Source organism: Scaptodrosophila lebanonensis, unplaced genomic scaffold, assembly GCF_003285725.1.
Source record: "Scaptodrosophila lebanonensis strain 11010-0011.00,11010-0021.00 unplaced genomic scaffold, SlebRS2 tig00000166-arrow-arrow-pilon, whole genome shotgun sequence".
Taxonomy (NCBI): Eukaryota; Metazoa; Arthropoda; class Insecta; order Diptera; family Drosophilidae; genus Scaptodrosophila; species Scaptodrosophila lebanonensis.
Window position 1 is genome coordinate 659,986 of NW_022060600.1, and position 24,007 is coordinate 683,992.

A 24,007-nucleotide genomic window follows, 5' to 3' on the forward strand; every position below is an offset into this window, starting at 1 on the left:
GCTAGCTCTTCTGGAGCTAAAGAGGAGTAGCTAAAGGAGAGCTTAGGTCAAACCTTAGGTGATAACGTCTCAGTTCGGGCCCTCGCTCAGGAGCGCCGATTTGAGATAAGGGACCTGGACGAGCTTGTTGTTGCGGATGACATTCGGATGGCAATTGCTACTCAGGCCGGTATTGACTTAGAGTTATGCAGCATCAAGAGTCTGCGTACCTCGTTTGCAGGCACGCAAACTGCCGTCATTACCCTACCAGGTACCGAGAAGCTACTCTCGCTTGGCAAGCTTAAAATCAGTTGGTGCAGCTGCCGCATCAAGGAGCGCGAAACTGCTCAGAGGTGCTATCGGTGCATGGCACCAGGCCATATAGCAAGAAATTGTAGGAGCAATGCAGATAGAAGCAACTGTTGCTTCAAGTGCGGTGCAGTCGGTGACAAAGCTGCCCAGTGTAGCGGGAATCCGCTGTGCTTCCGGTGTAGCAACAAAGGGCTCGCCGACACAAACCATGCTGGCAGTCGCAGATGCCCGCTAGAGACGGTGGACGGCAAGAGCCAGCGCAAATGATGTTGATTCAGCTCAACTTAAACCACTGCGCAGCGGCGCAGGACATGTTGGCACAAACGGTTGTCGAGAGAGCAGCTGACCTGGCAATCTTAAGCGAACCCTATAAGGTAGGCAGAGGTTGCGACTGGGCGGCCAACCTGACCAAAGGGGATGCCATCCAGCCGTGCGGAGCGAAATATAGACAGTTATCGTCCATCCACTCGGATCATGGCTTCGTGCGAGCTAGAATCGGCAACTACTGGGTGTATAGCTGCTACCTGGCCCCCAGTTTGCCCCTTAGCGAATTTTCGAGAATTACGGACTGTCTAGTGATTGACGCCAGGAGCCGCAACCGCGTGGTCATTGCGGGCGATTTCAATGCTTGGTCTGTGGAGTGGGGCAGCGCCTCGACCAACGCTAGAGGCAGAGTGGTTATGGAGGCCCGTTGGACATAGCCCTACTAAACACGAGATCGAGAAATACGTTTAACAGAGCTGGTGTTGGTTCCGTAGTTGACTTAACGTTTGTCAGTAACGTTTGTCAGCTCAATACCACGCCGTCTAACCCTCTGCCGTAACGTGGTCAATGTTGAGCTGCCTCCCACCGAACCGAGGGCTTCAGTGTGCAATTCTCGCGCCTCCCAGGCCAGCTCCTCAATAGGGATCATGCCCGCTATGACGAGAGCTGCTTCATCTGACATAGTTCTAAAGCCACTGATGACCCTGATGGCGCTCAGGCGGTAGGTGGCCTCGAGGCCTCTCCTGTAGGACCCCGTCTCCATTGCATGGGCCCAAATTGAAGCAGCGTAGAGCATCACAGATCTCACTACTTTTGGTAACAGTGCTCTTCGGCTTTGTTTGGGACCACGTCTATTAAGCATGATCCGTGCTATCGCTCTCCCAGACTCCGACGCCTTATGGTTTGCATAAGCTAAGTGCTCTCTAAAACAGTAGTAGTATCTTTTGTGCCTCCTTTCCAACGCGTTCCCGCCGTCGCTTCAGTGGCTATGTTAACCACGCTGCTGATGGCATCTACGGTCGATCGTGTCTTTCGAAAGCCATTCTGGTTAGGTGATAGCCCTCCAGCTTTCTCCAGTGCCAAGTTTAGGCGGCTGCTTATAAATTTTTCTAATGTCTTGCCCAGTAAGTCTAAAAGGCAGATCGGTCTAGAGGACGATGCTTCCTCAGGAGGCTTTCTCGGCTTGGGCAGAAGTATGAGCCTTTGCATCTTCCATTTGAGTGGGAATACTCCTTCTCGCAGGCATTGGTTAAATAAGTCCACGAAAACTGCTGGGTGGATGCTATGGCTAGCCGTAGGGCCTCTGGGCTGCTGCCACCAGCTCCTCCATCGTTACCGTGTCGAACGTATAGGGTGGACTCTCCAGCTCATGCAGAAGTACGCTAGCCGTTTCTTTTTGGCTGCGAGGAAAAAACGCTTGGACAATGGGGTCTAGAGACTGTGCGTCCGAAGGCACTGATGACGCCTTGTAGCCCAGGCGCTTAATCACAATCTGGTAGGCTTTGCCCCATGGATCGTGCTCAGCTGTGTCGCAGGACACTCCTTTTATATAGGTAGTCCTCCTGAAGTGCTTGAAACTCCGGTGTTTTTATCGAGCGCTCGTAGCGTTGCCTCGTTCTGAGACAGGCTCTGCGAGCTTCAGCGATTTGCTCGCTCCACCAGTAAACTGGCTCATGGTGGCGCCGGTATGCCTTGCGGACACTCAGGCTCACTAAACAAGCTTCTTACACCCTGGCCGAAATACACTCTGCCATTGTTTGGACTGAGCCTCCGGCACAAAAATCCTCTAGGGCCCCAGCGAAGATTGCTGCTTAGCTGGCTAGACCCCTCTCCAATCTCACAATAGATGGCCTCGTGGTCGCTGGCGGAGTAGTCGAGTCCTAGTTTCCACGTGCAGGATCAAGGCAGTGCGCTACTTAATTAAAATTATTTAACATTTTTAAAAGTAATTTTTCCTTTGTTTAGTACATTTGGAATTAGAGTTTTCATTAGTAACTTTATGCAGCAACAACAAATTACAAAGAACGCAAATATCAAATAGTTGGGGACATCATATACACACAATCACACACAGAACAAGCAACAGTTCGTGTCTATGTATCTATCTATTAAGTCAAATTTTTAAAACGAAAACAACAACAACTGCAAGTCATTGGCTCGCGCTTCTTCTTTCATTTTGATCATTTACGCCTGTTAATTTCAAAGGCGAAATGCTGAGTGTTTGTAAGAGATTGTTATTTGCAATAAACATAAATAACATCGTTAATTTAAATAAACTGAATTAATCCAACAACATCAGAAGTGGGATTACACGCCAAATACACCGATTTTTTTATTCTGAACAAATATAAATTTTTACACTTACAATTGGCTGCTGCAATAGCAGCAATAACTTTATAATGGACAAAGAACAAATAATTGAGTGGTTGTCTATCAACAACATAAATTTTCCTCATGGTGCAAGCTTACGACAATAGCAGAGGTTTGCTATTGACAACAATTGCCCAAATGTTTGTGAAATTGCAGAGAATGAAAACTCTAATACAAGAGACGCGCAAATTGGTTGTGTCGTCAGAATTGGCCGCGGGAGTCTCAAAAATGGCGGCCATGAAAGAAGAAGAAGAGTTGATTGATGCCGCAATTCGTGTAGATCAGAAGAAACAAATGCTGGCTGAACTTATGTCCAGCAACGAGAACTCCGCAGGTGACTTTGATATCGTCTAGGATTCTATTGTCCCATTCTCAGACGATAATAATTATGACGTGCGCAAGTGGCTTTTAAATTTCGAACGCACTTGCAATAATATTAATAACAATGACGCATTTAAGCTACGTTGCGTACGAACGCTGATGAAAATGAATTCAGAGGCCGAACTATTTCTGCGCGTCGATCGGTCCACTAGTTTTGATGAATTCAAGAACAATTTTCTCAAGACTTTTGGTCATAATAATTCTACAGCGGACATTATATTGCTTCTAAAAGAAACAAAATTCATTGCGAAGAAAATACAATAATGGGATACATACTCCAGATGGAAGAAATTGCTGCACGCTCAAACTTTGGTGAACAAGTCGCAGTATAATTTATCTTCGATGGGTTCTGCGATAGCTCTCCCAGCATTGCCGTATTATATTCAGCCAAAACTATGGACGATCTTAAGGAGCTTTCCCACAAATATGGAGCTCTACGTAAAAAGAGCAAGGAAGCAACACCGCTTGATGATAACAGAGGTGTGCATTGCTTTAATTGCTCAAGATATGGACATTACTCATCAGCATGCGCTGCACCAAAGCGCGCGAAGGGCTCATGCTTCCGTTGTGGATCTCAGCAACACATGATTAAAGACTGCGTGCAGCCAATGAAGACATCGAGACTGGTCGGAGCAGCTGATGACAACTTGCTGAAGAATGATGAAATGGGGGGCACTAATCAATATTATGTTCCATATATAAATAAGGTAAGGGTACATTTTTACAATTGTAATGCGTCAATACCTCATACACCTATCCTATCTGCTTTATTTGATACTGGCAGCGTAATTAGCATAAATCGACGATGGGCTGTGCCTTACACTATATCGCTGATCTTTGCAGCCTATTAACTTTTGCAGTGTCTGTTGCGACGCGAATGAGTATATGACATCTCATCAACGCGACGCAAACAGACTTTCAATTAAATAGCTTGGCAACACATATCATACATATAAACCTGTACACCCATATTGTTTTAGCATAGATAATATTGTCACCATAGTATGCACGCGCACACGAATTACAGGTGCATTGACGCTGGCCAGCCAACATAGGCAATAATAAGCAAGAATAAGATTAATAAGCAAGAATAATTATTCTGCTACATCAGCATAAGACCAACAATCAGGTCATAGTTTATGAACCAAATTGGGCTGACACCAGCATACGCAATAATATATACTTGGGCATCATTATTGCGAAACCGCCAACACATAGAAATAGTAAATGTAAGTAGTCATAAGCCAGTTTTAAGCATGGCTATATAAGCCATGAATTGTAAGAATAAAATCAGTATGCAAATTATCAACGAACGGCCTGTTACTTTGGGTCAGGAACCGCTGATCTTTATCACGCCGACTACTACGTTGACTACATGCTCCCAAGGATTGCCATCCGGTATCCTTGGTCACTATAAACGTCCTGCGTTGTTTCACTCAAGCGCAACCAGGACAACCGGTGTTACTCGCACCTACTGGACCACGAGGGTCCCTTGAAGCAGCAGGGCCACAAGAGCCTTTAATTAAACGGACCACGAGTGTCCACCCCAACATCAAGCCGGACCACTAGGATCCCGCCTTGATCAACAGAAGGACAATAAGCGTCCTTTAGCTTAACTCGTCAGGACCACAATCGTCCGGCCGATTCGCACGTGTGCGAATAAACAGTGTCAATGGATCCAGATTGCAGGCTTTTGGAAAAATATGCGTTAATTTAGAATTTAACAATATTATGAAAAATATTATTCTTTACTAGCAGGTATTGCCCGTCTTAACCCGGCTCAATATAATGTTTCCAATTGTATTTATTTTGTGTGTGCATAACCTACCCGTATGTTTTCACCTTATAAGTTACCAGTAGGAAGGCATTTAAGGTATTTAAATGAACATTTTCTGTTCTTGACAAAAAATTGTTCAGTAGTCCGTTACATTTTTGTTCTTGCCAAACTATTTCGTTCAACGAACATGACCACTATAACTAATATTTTTTAAAGCTCGTTTTCCCCCCGTTGGAGCTAGAATTTTCCAAAAGCCTTTCTTAGTGTGCTCCTACACTATGATGGATACTATGAAAAGATACTTGAGTCCAAATTTCATCTTTTACCGTTTGGGCTGTGCGTTGATCACCAATTAGTCAGGACAAACTGTTTTATATATAGAGATAACGCAACGTTTTAAGATAGACTATGTGCAAAAAAGGGGAATAATTATAAGGGTATATCCTAATTTTAAATTCACATTTGAGTCAATACGGTCACGCACAAACTCGGAATATGAAACACGGCACTCGTGTCAATGCCGTGCAGCGATGAGCCACGATCAAAAAGCACTGACAATTCTCATCTCAATTTGCTAGAGTAAAACTTTCGATAGTTGAAGCCACCGATACCATCAAAATATCGAAGTTTGAATGCAATAAGCAGAATATTTAAATAATAAAATCTAATTATTTATTGAGATCAATAAGAACAAATCATACATACAGACATCTGCCCGCAATGCGAAGCAGAATATGCGTAGCTCCGTTATTCGGTTTCTGCTTTACTATCGCTTACGCAGTCGTTGCTTAGCGACGGTAACTGTAAACTTTTGGCGTTTTGCCTTTGCAATTAACATTAAATGGTCAAAACGAAAGAGGATGTGCGAGCCAACAACTTAAAGTTGTTGTTGTTGTTTTGTATGTACATGCTACATACATATACAGGCATACATGCATATGCATGTACATATGTATGTATGCATGGGCACACATAGACACGAACTGTTGCTTGTTGTATGTATGTGTGAGTGTGTGTATGCGATGTCCCCAACTATTTGATATTTGATATATGGCAAGTAAAAAACATATTGCTATATTTTAATCGTTGAATGCCAATTTGTTGATATAATGTTGATTACATTACCCAAATTTGAAATCGATCGGACAAAATTTATAACACAAACTATTCATTTGAAAAAGTGAATAAATATTAAAACCCCAATAATAAAATTAAATGCGATATATCGAAAATATCGATACTTGTGTTGATATATCGTAATACATGTCGAATACAAATACATCGAAAAACATCGTTTGAGAGTTATTGATTATAATACTGTATTCGATTGTTCACTGTACACATATGTACATACATACATACAAATGTATTTGTGTGTGTACGGTAACTGTAAACTTTTGGCATTTTTCGTATGCAATTAACAGCCGTAAATTATCAAAACGAAAGAAGTTTTGCGAGCCAATAACTTGTTGTTGTTGTTTTAAAAATTTAGATTTGAAAACATATTACTATTTATTACAATTAAACAACAGTGTTCGATGGCCCACTGCATACATACAAACCTATATATGTATATAAGAATGTATGTACGTACATACATACTTATTGATGTACATATGTACATACTATACATACAGACGTATGTATATATGTATGTACGTATGTAATACATATGGTGCTGGTGTAATTCATAATGCGAAATTCTTTCTAAGGGGAGCAATGTCCCCCCTGCCCAACCTGCGTACGCCCTTGTAGTCCGTTGTCCTAAAATCCCTTATGCCAAATGTACTAAACAAAGAAAAAATAACATAAAAATGTTTATGTTATAATGTTAATAATTTTTAATTAATTAACATTTCTTGCCCTGTCAGTGCAAGACGAATGTACTTTTGTACATATGTATGTATGTATGTACATACATGTGTACAAATGAACATTCACACATTAGTGTCTCACATTTTGCTTTGGCTACTTCAACCGTTTACACGCAACTACACGAACAGCTGCTTGTATATATGTATGTGTGTGTGTATGTATACTTAGTTGTCCCCAACTGTTTGATATTTTGTATTGTTTGTTCTGCCTGCATTTGTAAAATGCATATTTTACAAATCGTTAAATGCAAAGTTGTAATTTTAGTTACGTAGATTATATTACCCAAATTTGAAATCGATCGGACAAAATTTATAACACAAACTTTTCATTTGAAAAAATGAATAAATATTAAAACCCCAATAATTCAAGCTCCAACACAAATTTCGAAAAACCGAGTATGCAGTTTTGTTTGTATTCTTTTATAGATTATAAAAACCAAATTTAAAGTTGATCGATTCAGAAATGCAGAATTTTCATACAAACGTTGGAGCTCGTTTTCCCCCCTTTGGAGCTCGAATTTTCCGAAACCCCTTCTTAGTGCTCACTTTCACTATAAGAGGGATCTTGTGTCCAAATTTCAGCATCCTAGCTCTTACCGTTTGGGCTGTGCGTTGATTGCCAATCAGTCAGTCAGTCAGTCAGTCAGGACAAACTGTTTTATATATATAGATGTCACCCCAGATAATTACATAGCAACTGAAGTGCTCCTGGGCAGACATTTTTTGAATTCATTTGGATTAGCATTAACTTTTATTGAAACAATAAAAATGAGTTTAGTTCTACCTTCCTTAAAAGCTGGTAGCGAATAATTGAATTGTAATAACCAGTTACTGTACAGTGAACCATCGAATTGTAGCAACAGTGAGCAACCACTGCATAGTAAACAATCGTGTAATAGCGAACCGATTTTGTACAATGCCCCATTACAAAGTAATGCTCAGACCTTAAATGAATGCAACGTAATTGATAGACCATATATTTACAATATTGATATATAAACCCGAAGTTAAGTAAATTTTACCAAAATCAAATCCACAATTTGTTTGTCACCAATATTAAAAAATGTCAGATATTCCTCCAATCAAACATAATTATGAAATGAACATTAAATTAAAGACATTAGAGGAACATATTATAGTCTTGGACAATGTATTAAAACTATTGGCAGGATATAGATTAGAAATCAAACCTAGCAAATGTCAACTATGTATAACATAGTAGTATTGAGTTCTTGGGATATACAGTGTCCAGTAACGGAATTCGACCCAACAGTGAGCATATTGAAACTATTAGACATTTACTTAGACCGAAGAATTATATTAAAAAGCAAAAGTGCTTAGGACTATTTTCTTACTTCAGACGTTTTATTCCAGCCTTTTCAAAAATTACCAAACCATTAAAAGAGTTAACAAAGCCAGAAATAAAGTATTTTAGCATTGTACAATCCCAATCAAGAAACAGAACTTCATTGTGACGCAAGCGCAGAAGGATTTGGTGGTATACTGTTACAGAGAGGCGATGCCAATAAATTTCATCCTATTTCTTATTTTTCTCAAACGACGGCTGCCGCAGAGAAAAGATTCCATAGTTTCGAATTAGAAACCCTAGCTATTATATATTCACTTAACAAGTTTAGGATTTATTTGGAAGGGATTCCTTTCAAAATTATAACAGATTGCAATTCATTAATATTGACCCTGAATCGCAAAAGCATTAATGCCAGAATAGCCAGGCTCTAGAGCTTGAAAATTACAACTATACTATCGAGCACCGTAGCGGTAAGCATATGACACATGTAGACGCTCTTAGTAGATATCCAACCCTATGTCATGAATTTAAATATGAGCCTTTAGTAAATATAAATGAAAATGAAAATAAGGACCAAATTGTGTCTGTAATTGATAGTGATGATATTAATTTCCAGCTCCAAGTAACTCAGAATAGAGACAATGAAATAATACAATTAAAAGATAAACTAGAAAGTGGACCAGTTCAAGAATTCATTTTAGATGATGGCATCGTATACAGGAGGAGAGAATAATTCCCAATTACTATATGTGCCAGAAGAAATGGAAACAAACCTTATTAGAATTGTTCATGAAAAATTATGCCACTTAGGAACTGAGAAATGTATAAAAGAACATGAAAAATATTATTGGTTCCCAAATATGAGAACACAAGTTGATTCCTTAATTCAGAATTGTTTAAAGTATTATGTTTACAGTCCCGACTCACTCAAACAATAGAACATTGCACAGTATTCCTAAACGCCCTATCCCTTTCGATACCTTGCACATAGACCATTTTGGACCCTTTCCTTCCATTATATCAAAGAAGAAACATATATTGGTTGTAATAGACGGATTCACTAAATTTGTTAAATTATATTCAGCAAATACAACTAGTACAAAAGAAGTCTGCGCATGTTTAGCTAAATATTTTGAAAATTATAGTCGTCCGCGTAGAATTATTAGCGATAGAGGTACATGCTTCACTTCCTTAGAATTCGGGAAATTTCTGCTTGATAATAACATAGAGCACATTAAGGTATCTACAGCCTCACCTCAAGCGAACGGTCAGGTTGAACGTGTCAACAGAATATTAAAAGCCAGTTCAACATGCTGATTGGAGTGAATTTCTAATTAGAGTAGAATATGCAATAAATAATTCGGTACATTCAGTAACTCGTGAATCACCATCAAGATTATTATTTATTATACAAATAAGAAATTTATTCCAAAATATAAAGGCCCTTTTCAAGTAAAGAAAAAGCTGCCCAATGACAGATATATTATAAGTGACGTTGAAAATTGCCAAATAAGTCAGATCCCTTATGATGGTATTGTAGTAGGGACACCCCTAATCACTAACAATAATTAAGTAGTGACCGAATAGTGATTGAATAGCGAAGTAGTAATAAGTAATCGATAATAACGAATAACAGGGATGTAAGAGGTCAATTGATATTGACCAGCCAAAGAAGGAGGACGCTGAGTGAATTTTGAATTAAACGGATTTTTGTAAAAGATTGTTATTTGCAATAAACATAAATAACATCGTTAATTTAAATACACTGAATTAATCCAACAGTATGTTTGTATATGATTTGTTCTAATTGATCTCATTAAATTATAAGATGTTATTATTTAAATTTTCTGTTAATTGAATTCCAACTTCGATGGAATTATTGATTGTAACGACGGATTCAACTATCGATAGTTTTGATGCTCTAGCACATAGAGCATCCGACACATGCCCATCTCTAGCATCTGAGCTGATCGCATATTTACGTTATAGTGTTAACAACGCTACAAATGTATTCTGAACAAATCTAAGAGTCATTTACCGTTAAGCCTATTTTGTGAGTGTATTCATGCGATTTACAAAAGCAGAAACACACCTTTTACATTCACAACAATCATATTTGGAATTGAAGACACAAATTAGTGTTGAATTAAAAAATTTAATACATACTTGTATATGTATGTATGTATGTATGTATGTATGTATGTATGTATGTATGTATATAGGCGGATAACGCCTGCATGACAAATTTAAATGTATGTACATATCAGCGTTGCCGAACGCTCCAATTTTGGCGGGACGTTCCGATTTATAAATCAAAATTAAATGTCCCGTGTCGGATTTTTGACCGTGCGTACAACATGCTGAGGAAGCACACAGTTAAGTCAGGACTGGCATTCCGCCCGGTGCGTAACGAAGATATGTACATATGTATATATGTACGTATAACCATACATAGTACTTATTGTACTATATTTGCTATTTGGAAAATGAACTCTTTAAAAAACTTTAGAGAGCGTCGAAAGAAGAATATCATATACAAGGTGCGTTCGAAAGTAAACAGGACTTTTTGAATCTAGCGCCCCTGGTGGCGCTACCTATATGTGGTGCGTTAGAATCTGCTATTTTTATCGATTGTCCAGTGAGAATTTCATGACATTTCATCGATTGGAAGTGAAGTTATTGCGTTTTAAGTGTCAGTATGTTTGTGTTATCGGTGCAAAAATTAACTTCGAACAAAGAGCCATCATTAAATTTTGTTTTAAAATTGGTAAAACTTTTACCGAAACGATTCAATTGATGGAACAAGTTTATGGCGACTATTGCCTATCCCGTAGCAGAGTGCACGAGTGGTTTTCAAAGTGGTCGTGAGGACATAAATGACGATCAACATGTGGGCCAAACAAAATTCGTGATCACCGAAAATTCCATCGAAACTGTGCGTGAATTCATCAAAAATCCGCCGAAATCATCATTGAAATTGATGGAAATGGAATTGAACATCTCTAAAACATCAAATTATCGCATTTTGAGCGAACATTTGGGCTTACGAAAGGTGTGTGCACGGTTTGTTCCGCACAAATTGACTGACGACCAAAAATTACTCAGAATCGATCGACGCTTGTCTCCGATTATTTGACCAAAAATCACATTTTAACCATTAACCACTCGCCGTATTCACCTGATATGGCACCGTGCGACTTCTACCTTTTCGGAAAAATGCATTTGCCCATGAAAGGAAAGCGTTATGAAGACGTAGAGGTCATTCAAAAGGCTTGCACCGGCATACGGGCGGCCATAACGGCCGAGCTAAAACACTCGGTCGACATGCTTTTGGATCGTGCAAAAAGCTGTATTGAAGCAGAAGACTATCTATATATATAAAACAGTTTGTCCTGACTGACTGACTGACTGATTGTTGATCAACGCACAGCCCAAACGGTAAAGGCTAGGAAGCTGAAATTTGGACTCAAGTATCCTTTCAGAGTCTAGGTCCCCACTAAGAAGGGATTTTGGAAAACTCGAGCTCCAAAGGGGGGAAAACAGGCTCCAACGTTTTTATGAAAAATCTACAGTTTTCATCTGATTAACTTTAAACTTAGTTTGTATACTCTCAGAACAATTCCAAGAAAAACTGTATACTTGGTTTTTTTGGGGCCTAAAATATGGGAGTTTTCCTGTAAAAAAAATGTTGGGGCACAAAAGCAAACCGCGTCAACAGCCCACAGCCCACACGGTGAAAGCTAGGATGCTGAAATTTGGGCTCAAGTATCCTATCATGGTGTAGATGAGCACTAAGAAGGGATTATGGGAAATTCGAGCTCCATAGGGGGGAAAAGTAGCTCCAAAGTTTGTTTGAAAAATCCGCATTTTTCAACCGATCGACTTAAAACTTAGTTTCTAAAATCAATTAAAGAATACAAACAAAACTGCATACTCGGATTTTCGAAATTTGTGTTGGATTGTGTTGAATTATTGGGGTTTTAATATTTATTCACTATTTCAAATGAAAAGTTTGTGTTATAAATTTAACCCGATCGATTTAAAATTTGGATAATGTAATCTACGTAACTAAATCTACAACTTTGCATTCAAGGATTTTCAAAATATGCATTTTACAAAAGCAGGGAGAACAAACAATACAAAATATCAAACAGTTGGGGACAACTAAGTATACATACACACACACACACACACACATGCAAACAGCTGTTCGTGTAGTTGCGTGCAAACGATTGAAATAGCCAAAGCAAAATGTGAGACACTAATGTGTGAATGTCCATAGATACATATGTGCACATCTATGTATGTACATATGTGCACATCTATGTATGTACATATGTATCTACATATGTATGTATGTATGTACATTCGTCTTGCACTGACAGAGCAAGAAATGTTAATTAATTGAAAATTATATAACATTTTTAAAAGTAATTTTTTCTTTGTTTAGTGCATTTGGCATTAGGGTTTTCATTAATAATTTTATGCAGCAACAACAAATATCAAATAGTTGGGGACATCACATACACACACTCACACACAACAAGCAACAGTTCGTGTCTATGTGTGCGGTTCTCTACGTGCGGCTGAAAAAGTAAAAAGAAACATACATACATTTGTATGCCTGTGTATGAATATAGCATGTATGTACATTCGTATTAATGTATACATTGGGCAATCGAACACAGTTGTTTGATTGTAAAAAAAAATAATGCTCTAAAAACAACAACAACTGCAAGTCATTAGCTCGCTCTTCTTCTTTCGTTTTGACCATTTAATGTTAATTGCAAAGGCAAAACGCCAAAATGTTACAGTTACCGTCGCTAGGCAACGACTGCGTAAGCGATAGTAAAGCAGAAACCGAATAACGGAGCTACGCATATTCTGCTTCGCATTGCGGGCAGATGTATGTATGTATGTATATGATTTGTTCTTATTGATCTCAATAAATAATTCGATTTCATTATTTAAATATTCTGCTTATTGCATTCAAACTTCGATATTTTGATGGTATCGGTGCCAGTGCTTTTTGATCGTGGCTCATCGCTGCACGGCATTGACACGAGTGCCGTGTTTCATATTCCGAGTTTGTGCGTGGCCGTATTGACTCAATATGGCACGAAAAGACTCAAATGTGAATTTAAATTTGGACTCAAGTATCGTTTCATAGTATCCATCATAGTGTAGGAGCACACTAAGAAAGGCTTTTGGAAAATTCTAGCTCCAACGGGGGGTAAACGAGCTTTAAAAAATATTAGTTATAGTGGTCATTTTCGTTTTACGAAATAGTTTGTCAAGAACAAAAATGTAACGGACTACTGAACAATTTTTTGTCAAGAACAGAAAATGTTCATTTAAACACCTTAAATGCCTTCCTACTGGTAACCTTTAAGGTGAAAACATATGGGTAGGTTATGCACACACAAAATAAATACAATTGGAAACATATTGAGCCGGGTTATGACGGGCAATACCTGCTAGTTTTGAATAAAATAAATTGATTTTGATTGAATTTTTTTTAAAGCCCTTTTTACTTTGGAACTCACCTTGTAGTAAATAAACTTATAATTATAAGCACATTTTACTTGGCCCAGCAAAGACGGGCAAGACCTGCTAGCTATAATATATGTATAGCAACTAATTTTAATAAATAAATAAATAACATATACTCAGAAAACGCCTTTAAGCAGTACTTGTATATATTGCAGAAAATTAAAATAAAAGTCGTAGGTGATAATAATACTATGTTGATATCGGAAAAAGTAAGAGCCTTCGCCAATTACATTAAAAACCACAAGCCGAGTTGTAATGAAACTTTATAGAAATTCAAAAAACACACGAATTTTTTTGCATTAACATGGTTGTAGAAGTTGATGGTCATTTTGAGTATTGATTAAAAACGCTACAGTCGAGCAATCCCGACAGTGAAATACCCTGTACCCAGACAAACTTCTGGCACTAAGTTATATGCGTCCCTAGCGGAGGCAAAAGAAAGAAGAAGAGCGAACTTGATACTGCAGTTTGTAGGCGTAGTACTGGAGTGAAATTGTTTCGCTAATAACTTTTCAAAAAATAAATAAACAAAGCTAGATAGTTGTAAATAGAATCCGCGTGAAAAGTTTTGTTTATGTAGCTTTCGAAATGTGGACTATTGACAATATTCTGTATAGGAGAGAGATAATAATAAAATAAACTATTTTGTAAACTGAAATATATTGCACTGGAGAGAATTATATGAGAATTCCTGTTTTGATACGGTAAAAAAAACCAATGTTAGTAAAAGACGGCCATATCGGTTATATGTCAGCTATATGAATTAGTGGCCCAAACTGAACCAACTAAACTGTCGTCTTAGAGGGCCAAAATATGCGTACAAACTAAATTCGGGGCAAATATCTTGGTATTTCGAATTTAAAGTTCCCCTCTAGTACTGTATGCCTACGCCTTTTCGAACCTACGAGCATGCTCAACTCTTAAACAAAAAATAAATAATCTAATTAAAAATCACATAAACTGAGCAAACTTGATCTGCTTAGTGCTTAGAAGAACGGTACAGAGACACAAGGCGGAAATGGCTATATCGACTCCTCTTGTCATACTGATTAAGAATATATATACTTTGGTAGGTCTACCACGCGTCCTTTTGTATGTTTCATACATTAGCACTCAGCTAGTATACCCTTTTACTGGTTCGAAGCAGGGTATGAAAGAATAGAAGACTGGTTCTTGTCCTCAGACTTGTGTTAGAGTCGTTCTGGACCGTATTCGTAATTGGAGAGTTCTCTCTAAACACAAATGCGTATTTATTGCTTATTTTTGGTCACTCTAAATAAAACTGAAGACGATTAATTGGCTTTGGTGTCTAGCCGCAAACACGGCACCTGCTAGCATGCGTTCTGTCGCGGCTCAGGACCTACTGCTGTTCCTTGTGGTCGCAAGATACGTCCCAGTTGACCCTAAGACGACACCACAACAGCCACAGACAGGTGGTGTCAATATCTGTTGGTAATGTATAAGCATTTCCCAATTGCTGTTCTTTCAAAACATAACCAAAATGGTTACGATTAGAAATTCAAAAGCTGATCTTTTGAAATACAACCCCCAAAACTATTTAAGCATGGACAAGATAAAATACTTCCTATTTACAAGTAGATAGACGCGGCGTATTGGAAACAGTGTCTGTACAGATAGATACAACTTTCAAGTTGTAGAAGATTTTGTCTACTTGGGAACCAGCATAAACAACAACAATGCCTAAACGTTGACGGCAAGTTTCGAATACAGTTGAACCATGAGCTATATGAGCGCGTTCAGATACACTGACTAGGTCATGTCGCCCGCTTGGATGACAGTGCACCAGCCTGTTTCACCTTGGCAATTTCATCTTTGACAGCTCCCACTTTAATTTAAAAAATTTTTTTTATGGATAAAAAACGAGTTTTGTTCTTATTATTATAAACGTTCGCAAATAGCTAAGCCAGAAATTTACCTACCTTCTATTTTAAATGGATCTTGTAAGTTTAAGACAGTGTATTGAAGTTGATCCGAAATACTCGTATAACGACACTGCTTAAAAAAAGAGTGTGTAATTGATTTTTCTGCACTCCACCGATTTAAGGGATTTCGATTTAAACAAATTTCAGCAAACTGGTGCATTTCATCAGAAAATATGCGTTGACTATAAATTTCATGTTTTCTCGTCAAGGTGCCAAATTGTATAGTTCCTAAGCGGTAGGAATTAATGTATATAATTAATGTATATAATGTATAACGTAATGTATAATATAATATTAACATTCACCTTCTTCTTCCATAAGATGAAAGCATGTTGACTGGTCTAGCAATGATGGCACGTTTCCACGAGTTTTTTCAGTGAACATAAAAGTAGGTTGTGCCTCGGAATAGGGTTTGATTCCATTTGCAATTTCACAGCAAGCTATTCCAATTGAGTATAAGTCACATTTCTCTGTGAATCCATTTAAATTTTGATCCAAAACTTCTGGAGCCGTCCAATTTATAATATCTTTGTGTCCGGATGATATTCCACGGATGACAAAGCTATTCTTTCCATGATTAATGAAACAACGAGATTCTCGAAAACAAGTCAGTACGGCTTTTTTTTTATCTAGTAATATGTGGCCAGCTTTAATGGATCCATGAATAATGCCATTTTTATGAATATATATAAGCGCAGCGAGAACATCTCGTAAAATCAATGCTATTAGAGGTTCAGAAAATCCTGAAATAAAAATTGTACAATGATAACAAAGGGCATATTTGCTTTTTATTTAACTTACTACGTTACAGAATTTAAACACAACTTGATCGGTCAAATGTAATCGTCGACAGTCAGCTGTTGCTTACAGCTGAGTGCGTTACAGGATTAGGATTTACAGGATTTACAGAATAAGTCAGTCAAATGTAACCGTCGACAGTCAGGTGTTGCTGACAGCTTGCTTCGAGGGGAAGTTCGAAAAAATTAAATAATTCGAAGTTCTGTGGCACCGATTTTTTTTTGGAGATTTCAAAAACAATTGTTGCTGAAAAATCCGGAGATTTCTGTGGCACCGCTGATAGTATTACTTTAAATAACACTCAAAAGGTGAAATAGTTAAGTAAGTAGGATAGGATTAGATATTGTTTGTACCCAGTTGCAAGTACATTAATGAGAGAATAGCTTTTATGGATTATTTGAACGATATGTGTTCAAAAAGAGGGTTATAATTGCACCACATCACAAAAAAGTAATGATGTTGGTAATCGAAATATACGAAATGGACGAGTAAATCTTAAGGAAGCTGCCAATTCAACAAGTCTAACAAGTAAAAACGCTAAAGTCGGGTGTCCCGACTTTGAAATACTCTGTACATATGTTTATAATAATTATAGAAAATACAAAAAATTAAGAAAATTAAAAAAAAAATTTTGATCGATTTTACCTTTCTCGGTATTCGAACTCACGTAAATGGTGTATAATCGCACATTTACATAGCAATTGCGTCTGTGTGAGTGTATGTATGCCTATGAGCATCAATGCGTTTCTGTGTAAACATGTGTGCAGTCAACCAAAGTACCAGCATCAACAACAGTTGCGGGCAGCGCTTGAGCAGCGCTGCAGCAGCAAATATATTTATGGCTATAACTTCTCGTTCAATCGGTCTATCATAGTGGACATATAATAACCAACTGGGAGTATTTCCAAAATTTTAGTTCGAAATTCCAAGAATTACGGGAGTTACGATTTGCGGGGTAGAGGGGGGAGGGAGGGAAATTCCAAAATATACATTTTCTGCGTATTCACATAAGGCATCTGGGACTAAAATTTGGTGTTCCTAGGTCTTATAGTCTCCAAAATATAGGCGATTATACGAATGGAAAATCGGGAAAACCCCCATAGGGGGGAAAATCAAAAAAATAAAACAAACTCGTATAGAATACACACATAACGCATCTTTGTGCAAAATTTGGTGTCTCTATCTCTTATAGTCTCTGAGATCCAGGTGTTCATACGGACGGACAGACTGACAGACGGACAGACAGACAGACAGGGCTATATCGACTCGTCTCGTCATGCTGATCAAGAATATATATACTTTGTGGGGTCTCCCACGCCTCCTCCTGCCTGTTACATTTTTCAGCTCCCGCAAACCTAATATACTTCTGTACATTTCATGTACAGAGTATAAAAAGGAAAGATTAATCTAAGTATATCAGCGGCAAGAAGTTTGTGATGGAATGTGCCTTCTCAACAAATTCGATGGTGATATAGTGATAGAAGGTATATTAATTATAGACTTGCTATATAAGGAGACAAGCGACTGTGCGGGTCCCAATTTAGACTCAGAAGACCAAATAGTAAAATTGTTTTTGAACACATTCAATTAACTTCTGTTGTTCTCGCTATAGAACGTCGTCAATACTGTCCACATTTTAAAAGCTACATAAACCAATCTTAGCACACGTAATTTATATGCAATTATTCTTTTGATTTAAATTCATCCAAATGGGTCAATTCTAAGAAAAGTTATTAGGGAAAGTTATTGACTCCAGTACTACGTCCGAAAACTGCAGCATCAAATGCGTTCTCTCTTGTTTTTAAGGATAAATGCCTCCAGAACCAGGGGGGCTTGGATGAAGTGAATGCAGGAACTAATGTTTGTTAAAGTTTACAATCGGCGTCAATTCCAACATTTAAATATAAGGGGGGTGGTATGGATCTTCTCGAACAGATAATGACTATTCTACTGAGAACAAGATAGAACGCTACAGTCGAGCAAGCCCGACAGTAAAATAGGCTGTACTCTCCACAAAAAAGAAAAATTAAAAAAAAATTAAATTATTAAAAAAATGAATGAATGAATGAATTAATTAAATTAAATTAGAATACATGTTTATGTTCAGTTTTGACAGCATACATTTACATCACGTACCTATGCGTGTTTATATGCGTGTATGTATGCAGCACAAAGTTGAACCAAAGCAGCAACAACAACAACAGCTGCGGGCAGCGCTGCTGGCACTGCTGCAGGCAGCGCATGAGCAGCGATTTTACTTATGGCTATAACTTTCTTGACCTATCATGATGAAACTTGGCAGACGGACACATAAGCACTAACTGGATGAAACTACCAAAATTGATTTTAAAATTCCAAGAATTACGGAAGTTATAAAAAAAACACAAATTGCGGGGGAGTGGGTGTGTATCAAAATAAAAAAACAAACATTGACGTATTCACACTAGAAAATAGAGTATATTTGAGCTGCATAGACAAGTTCACCAAATTCGCTAAGCTCTTCCTCTTAGAGTCTAAATCGGCGGTCCACTTGCGTGAGACACTTCTGGAGACTCTCCATTACTTCTTTGTCCCAATAATGATTATCTCTGACAATAAGAGGGGTCTCTTATGCCCCACCGTCTTAAAATATTTGAGAACCCTGTGGATTGAGTTGTACTACACTAAGACCCCCAATCATTGCTTGTCACTATACCCAAATGAAATATTCATACCGAGTATGGGTAAATACTCGAATATGACCGAAAATGTACTACTCGTTGCAGTTCTCTGATATGTATGTATTTTATGTAGATACATGTTTATGTATAGTATGTACATGGTTGGCAAAAATCCTCGGGCTGAACCCTCCATGAGGGTGCCGACTGGAAATGGCACTATAGTCTGTCCCGTACTGTGTCTGTTGACGGTGCCCAGCTAAGATCAGATACCAGAGCCACACCGACTGGATCCTGGCCAAGCCCGCAGAGCCTGCGAAGATATTAGAGCTCATCCAACTTTTCAACACGAAGGTTAACACCTAGGGTTGGAAAGTTAAAAAAACGGAGGCGCCAAAAAAACGTGCAACAATGCAGGTCGTCCTCATGCTCAACAAGGAGTGCGTAGAGCAGTTGAATGCGGCAAAATGTCGAATTAATTATGGATTTCACAAAATTAAATTAAAAGAGAGAGAGAGAGATTTCTGTTGAGTGTAATCGACGTGTTTTATCTGTGCTCCGCAAATTTATTTAATTTTTCGTGTTTACTCTTTGAATTTAAGCATTAAATTGTGCTCAATTTCTAAAGCATTAATATTGTGCTTAGTGCAAGAAGTTGTGCATCTATTGCGTTCATTTGTTTGGGTAAATTAATGTGATTTAATATAAACAGCGTCATCTCAGTATTTGTTGTTTGTGCATTTATTTTGCCTGTTTTGCTTTGGCGCCCGGCAGCTGTGTTAAAGGTTTGTGCGTTTGTTCGCTGTCCATAATTTGTTTTTGGTGCATCGCTACTCCCGCGCATTTTGTGTTATTTTTTGCTCTTGCTCTCTTCGCTCTTATTAATATAAGAGTCCACATATATCGCCGCTCAGTGAGTGTATATTCTTGTTCATTTACCGTAATTTCATTTCTGTGTGCTCTTGCATTTACTTACATTTTTAACCCTCTACTTGCTCGTGTCATAATGTCGTGCTGCAATTTGTAAGTTGTTGGTTTTGCGAGAATTTTATGCATATTAAGTGTGCTGGACTAAGTGGTCGTGACCTTGATAAAATTTACTCGCCTAAAAAAGGTTGTGGTGGTTTGAAATGGTCATGCCCTGTTTGCATAGACATACAATTTAATTTCTCTCGTATGTATGACAATGTGAGAAATAAATTTTTGACCTTGCATAGAATTACTAAGCAACTCTCAAGTGAGTTTGACACAGGGACCGACTTGCTTAGTAAATATAAGTTCGAATCTCCTCCCAAGCGTAGGCTTGAACCTCAATTCTTAGAGGTGCCACCTAGCTCGGATGAGATAGCTTCTCCGATTCCCTCGCTATTAAATGTAGATGTGTCGCCGGCAATTTCATTGTCTACTTCGCCTGGAAATTTATTTGAAATTTCCCCTCTGCCTTCGCCGGCTCATGTTATGTTGGCCCCGTTGGTAGCTCCTCCTGTGCCTAATATATCTAAACCTGTAAGAACAAGGGCTTCTTCTAAAACGTCGGCACCACCTCCTATAGTTTCTTCAGGAGCTGTAGAAGGTGCGGCAGTCCCAGCCCTTCCTCTGCCCCCGTCTCTTACAGTGGTAGCTCCTAGAAAGCAAGTTTTCGTGTCTCGGTTGTCCCCTGATACTTCTTGTGAGGCTATCGCTGCCTATATCGCAAGTAAGTCGACAGCTGCTGTATCTATTCCTAAGTTTAGCTTTTCCGAGCCCCGAGAAATAGCCTCGTTCAAAATAAGTGTACCGCCTGAATCATTTACAACTATTTGTGACCCAAAATTTTGGCCGTCACAAATGATTGTACATGAGTTTAGGCAGAAAAAACGAGCTCGCTCTTTGCCGGTCAACATATAGTCTGCAGGCCAACCTTTGCAGCCAACCTCAAGCTCGACTTCAAAAAACTAGGAGCTCGTCCACTTTCGTTAAACATTTTATATCAGAATGTTAGGGGCATTGTGTCTAAGCTCAGTAGTTTATTTCTAAGTAGTTTTTCGTTTGAATCTGATATTATTGCGTTCTCAGAGACGTGGTTAAATCCCACGATTTCTGATAACGAAATCTTATCAGATAATTTTTGTATCTTTCGACGAGATCGTCCGGCTCGACGTGGCGGAGGCGTACTGATTGCAGTCGATTCCTCCTATCGGTCGGAAATAATTGATGTAAATGTACCTAATGATGTTGAATTTGTTGCTGTAAGAGTATCTTTTCCGTCTTTTGCACTATACATCTCTTGTTCTTATATACCTCCCTCTTCTGATATACAGGTCTATATGGAACATATAACCTGTATAAAAGGAATCTCTAATCTCCTACGTGACAGTGACGCGTTCGTTGTGGTAGGTGATTTTAATTTGCCTAACATTGAATGGTCATTCTTCAATCAGTCTAATTATTTGGTACCCTCGGCAGAGCATGCCTGTTTAGACTGCTTGTTTGACCTTTCATTGTTCCAAATTAATTCTATACCTAATCTCTTAAGCAGAATGCTTGATCTCGTCTTTGTCACCGACCCTGCTAGTACAGTTATCTGTAGGTCTTCTCCCTTATACTGCCTGAAGATTCTTACCACCCTACTTTGCAAATTTCCCTCTCAATTTCAAACTCTACCTCTATTCCAGCACTTATTCCCAAAAATACTAGTTTGTGCTTTCGCAAAGGAAATTTTTCTTTGCTAAACGAACTTATTGCAGCAACTAATTGGTCCTATTTGTATAGTGCTGTTGACAGCAACATAGCCGTAAAGTTTTTCTATGACACTATTAATGCTCTTTTTGATGTCTGCATCCCAAAAAGTGTCATTTCGTCTGCGTTATCAAAACCTCCTTGGTTTTCACCAAGACTTTCAAACTTAAAAAATGTTAAATCTATATGCTTTAAAAAGTATAAGCAGTCGGGCCTATCTATGGACTTCTATAAATACTCTTTAGCGAAATCCAATTTTGCTCTCCTTAATTTACAATGTTATAATAATTACCTTGCCCGATGCAAGATACAATTTGCACAGGACCCTAAACAATTCTATAAGTTCGTTAACTCTAAACGTAAATCTGCTTCCCTTCCTTCGTCATTTTTCCTTGGTGACAAAAAAGCCAGCAACGATTCTGAAGCTGCTGACTTGTTTGCCAACTTCTTCCAATCAACTTATTCCTCTGTCTCTATTAGTAATACCTCTTATCCCTATAGCATTTCATCTTCTCACACTACGCTCCCATAATTTCTGATAGCTGTCTACTCTCTGCTATCAAATCCTTAAAATCTTCATACTCTCTTGGAGCAGACAACATTCCTAGTTGTGTTCTCAAGGAGTGTTCTAGTTCCCTTTTACAACCATTACTTAAACTTTTTAATATATCACTTGGTTCCTCAATCTTTCCAACTATTTGGAGAGAATCTTTTATTATTCCTCTTTATAAAACGGGTGGTAAGTCTGATATTTCAAACTACAGAGGAATTGCAAAGTTGTCTGCCATACCAAAATTATTTGAAAAAATAGTTTGCAGCACTTTGGCCAGAGTGATTTTTATCTCGACCACCATAAAATTGACACACGACCGCGGTGCTCTCTGGGTAGCTTTCCAGCTCCATCCGGAGTTGGTAAGTGAGCAAATGTGGGCAGCGTTTTTTGTGCCTGGGACTCACCACATGAAAATTTTGTACTCCCTGTGAAGGACATAACAACAGCCTCGGATAAGGACCGCGCAAAAGTTGACGACCCCTGGAATGCCCGGAGCTTTAACAAAGGAAGTGCTACTATCCAATTGGCAGAAGCTCTCGAGAAAAAAAGATGGACAGGTCAGGGTTGCTCCCAAAGAGCAGCCTATGATATCTACCGCAGACGCGAATTTGGATGCGGTTTCGCTGTCAGCAAAAGATTCCGTAACTAGGTTCACACCTGTGAACGAACGGCTGGCAACTATCCGTAGCAAGGCGAAATTGTTCAACATATGCCTGATGCCAAGGTTGGAAGAGAGCTCGTCCTTGCCCCGACAGTCGGACAATTCAGCATCCACGAGACCACATCCAACAATGGACTGAGGCCGCAGCACGAACCATGGCAGTGAGTAGCACCAGTTTTAAACACCTCGATATCCACAAAGCTACCTGGCAGTCCCCTGATCAAATGACAAGCAAGAAAGGAATGCTAAAGTCGAGCGAGCTGAACTCTTAAATACCCTGTACCTGCCACCAAAAAGGAAAAAATGAAAAATATTTTTTTTTATTAATTTAACAAAATTATATTAATTAAATTATTTAATTAAATTATATACATATTAATAAATACATATGTATATACAAAAGTGGAGACATGTTCATGTTCAGTTTCAACAGCATACATTTACATCAGAATCGTGTCTCTCCGTGTTTATATGGGTGTATGTATACAGCACAAAGTTCAACCAAAGCAGCATCAACAACAACAGCTGCGGGCAGAGCTGCAGACACAGCATGAGCAGCGATTTTATAAAGGGCTATAACTTTCTTCAGAATTGACCTATCATGATGAAACTTGGTACACGGATACAGAAGCACTAACTATGTAACTACCCGATACTCTATACTGGTAGCGGACTCTGGGCACATATTTCCCGCTCCCTGCATACAGCTCCAGAAGACGTCCTTGGTTTCCAACGGCCGCTGCCTAAAGCCACTGACGCGTACTAAAGAAAACTGCAGGCGGCGACAAAACGTGCTGTGCATGATGCATATGGGGAGACCAAAAACGGAGGAGAGGCGGCTCTTAAACGCAAGGAAGT

The 24,007-nt window shown here is 38.7% G+C and overlaps 1 protein-coding gene across 1 annotated transcript in view; it reads right to left on the reverse strand.

The window, feature by feature from the left end:
- The window catches only part of LOC115629842 (putative serine/threonine-protein kinase STE20-like), a 68,267-nt gene that overhangs the window by 21,367 nt on the left and 22,893 nt on the right, over positions 1–24,007 (reverse strand). Inside the window, exons 2-3 of the mRNA XM_030526423.1 lie at positions 16,068–16,505; positions 15,760–15,990 (exon numbers count right to left, since the gene is read on the reverse strand). Of these exons, the coding sequence (XP_030382283.1) occupies positions 15,760–15,990; positions 16,068–16,505 (669 nt within the window). The remainder of the gene's footprint in view (positions 1–15,759; positions 15,991–16,067; positions 16,506–24,007) is intronic.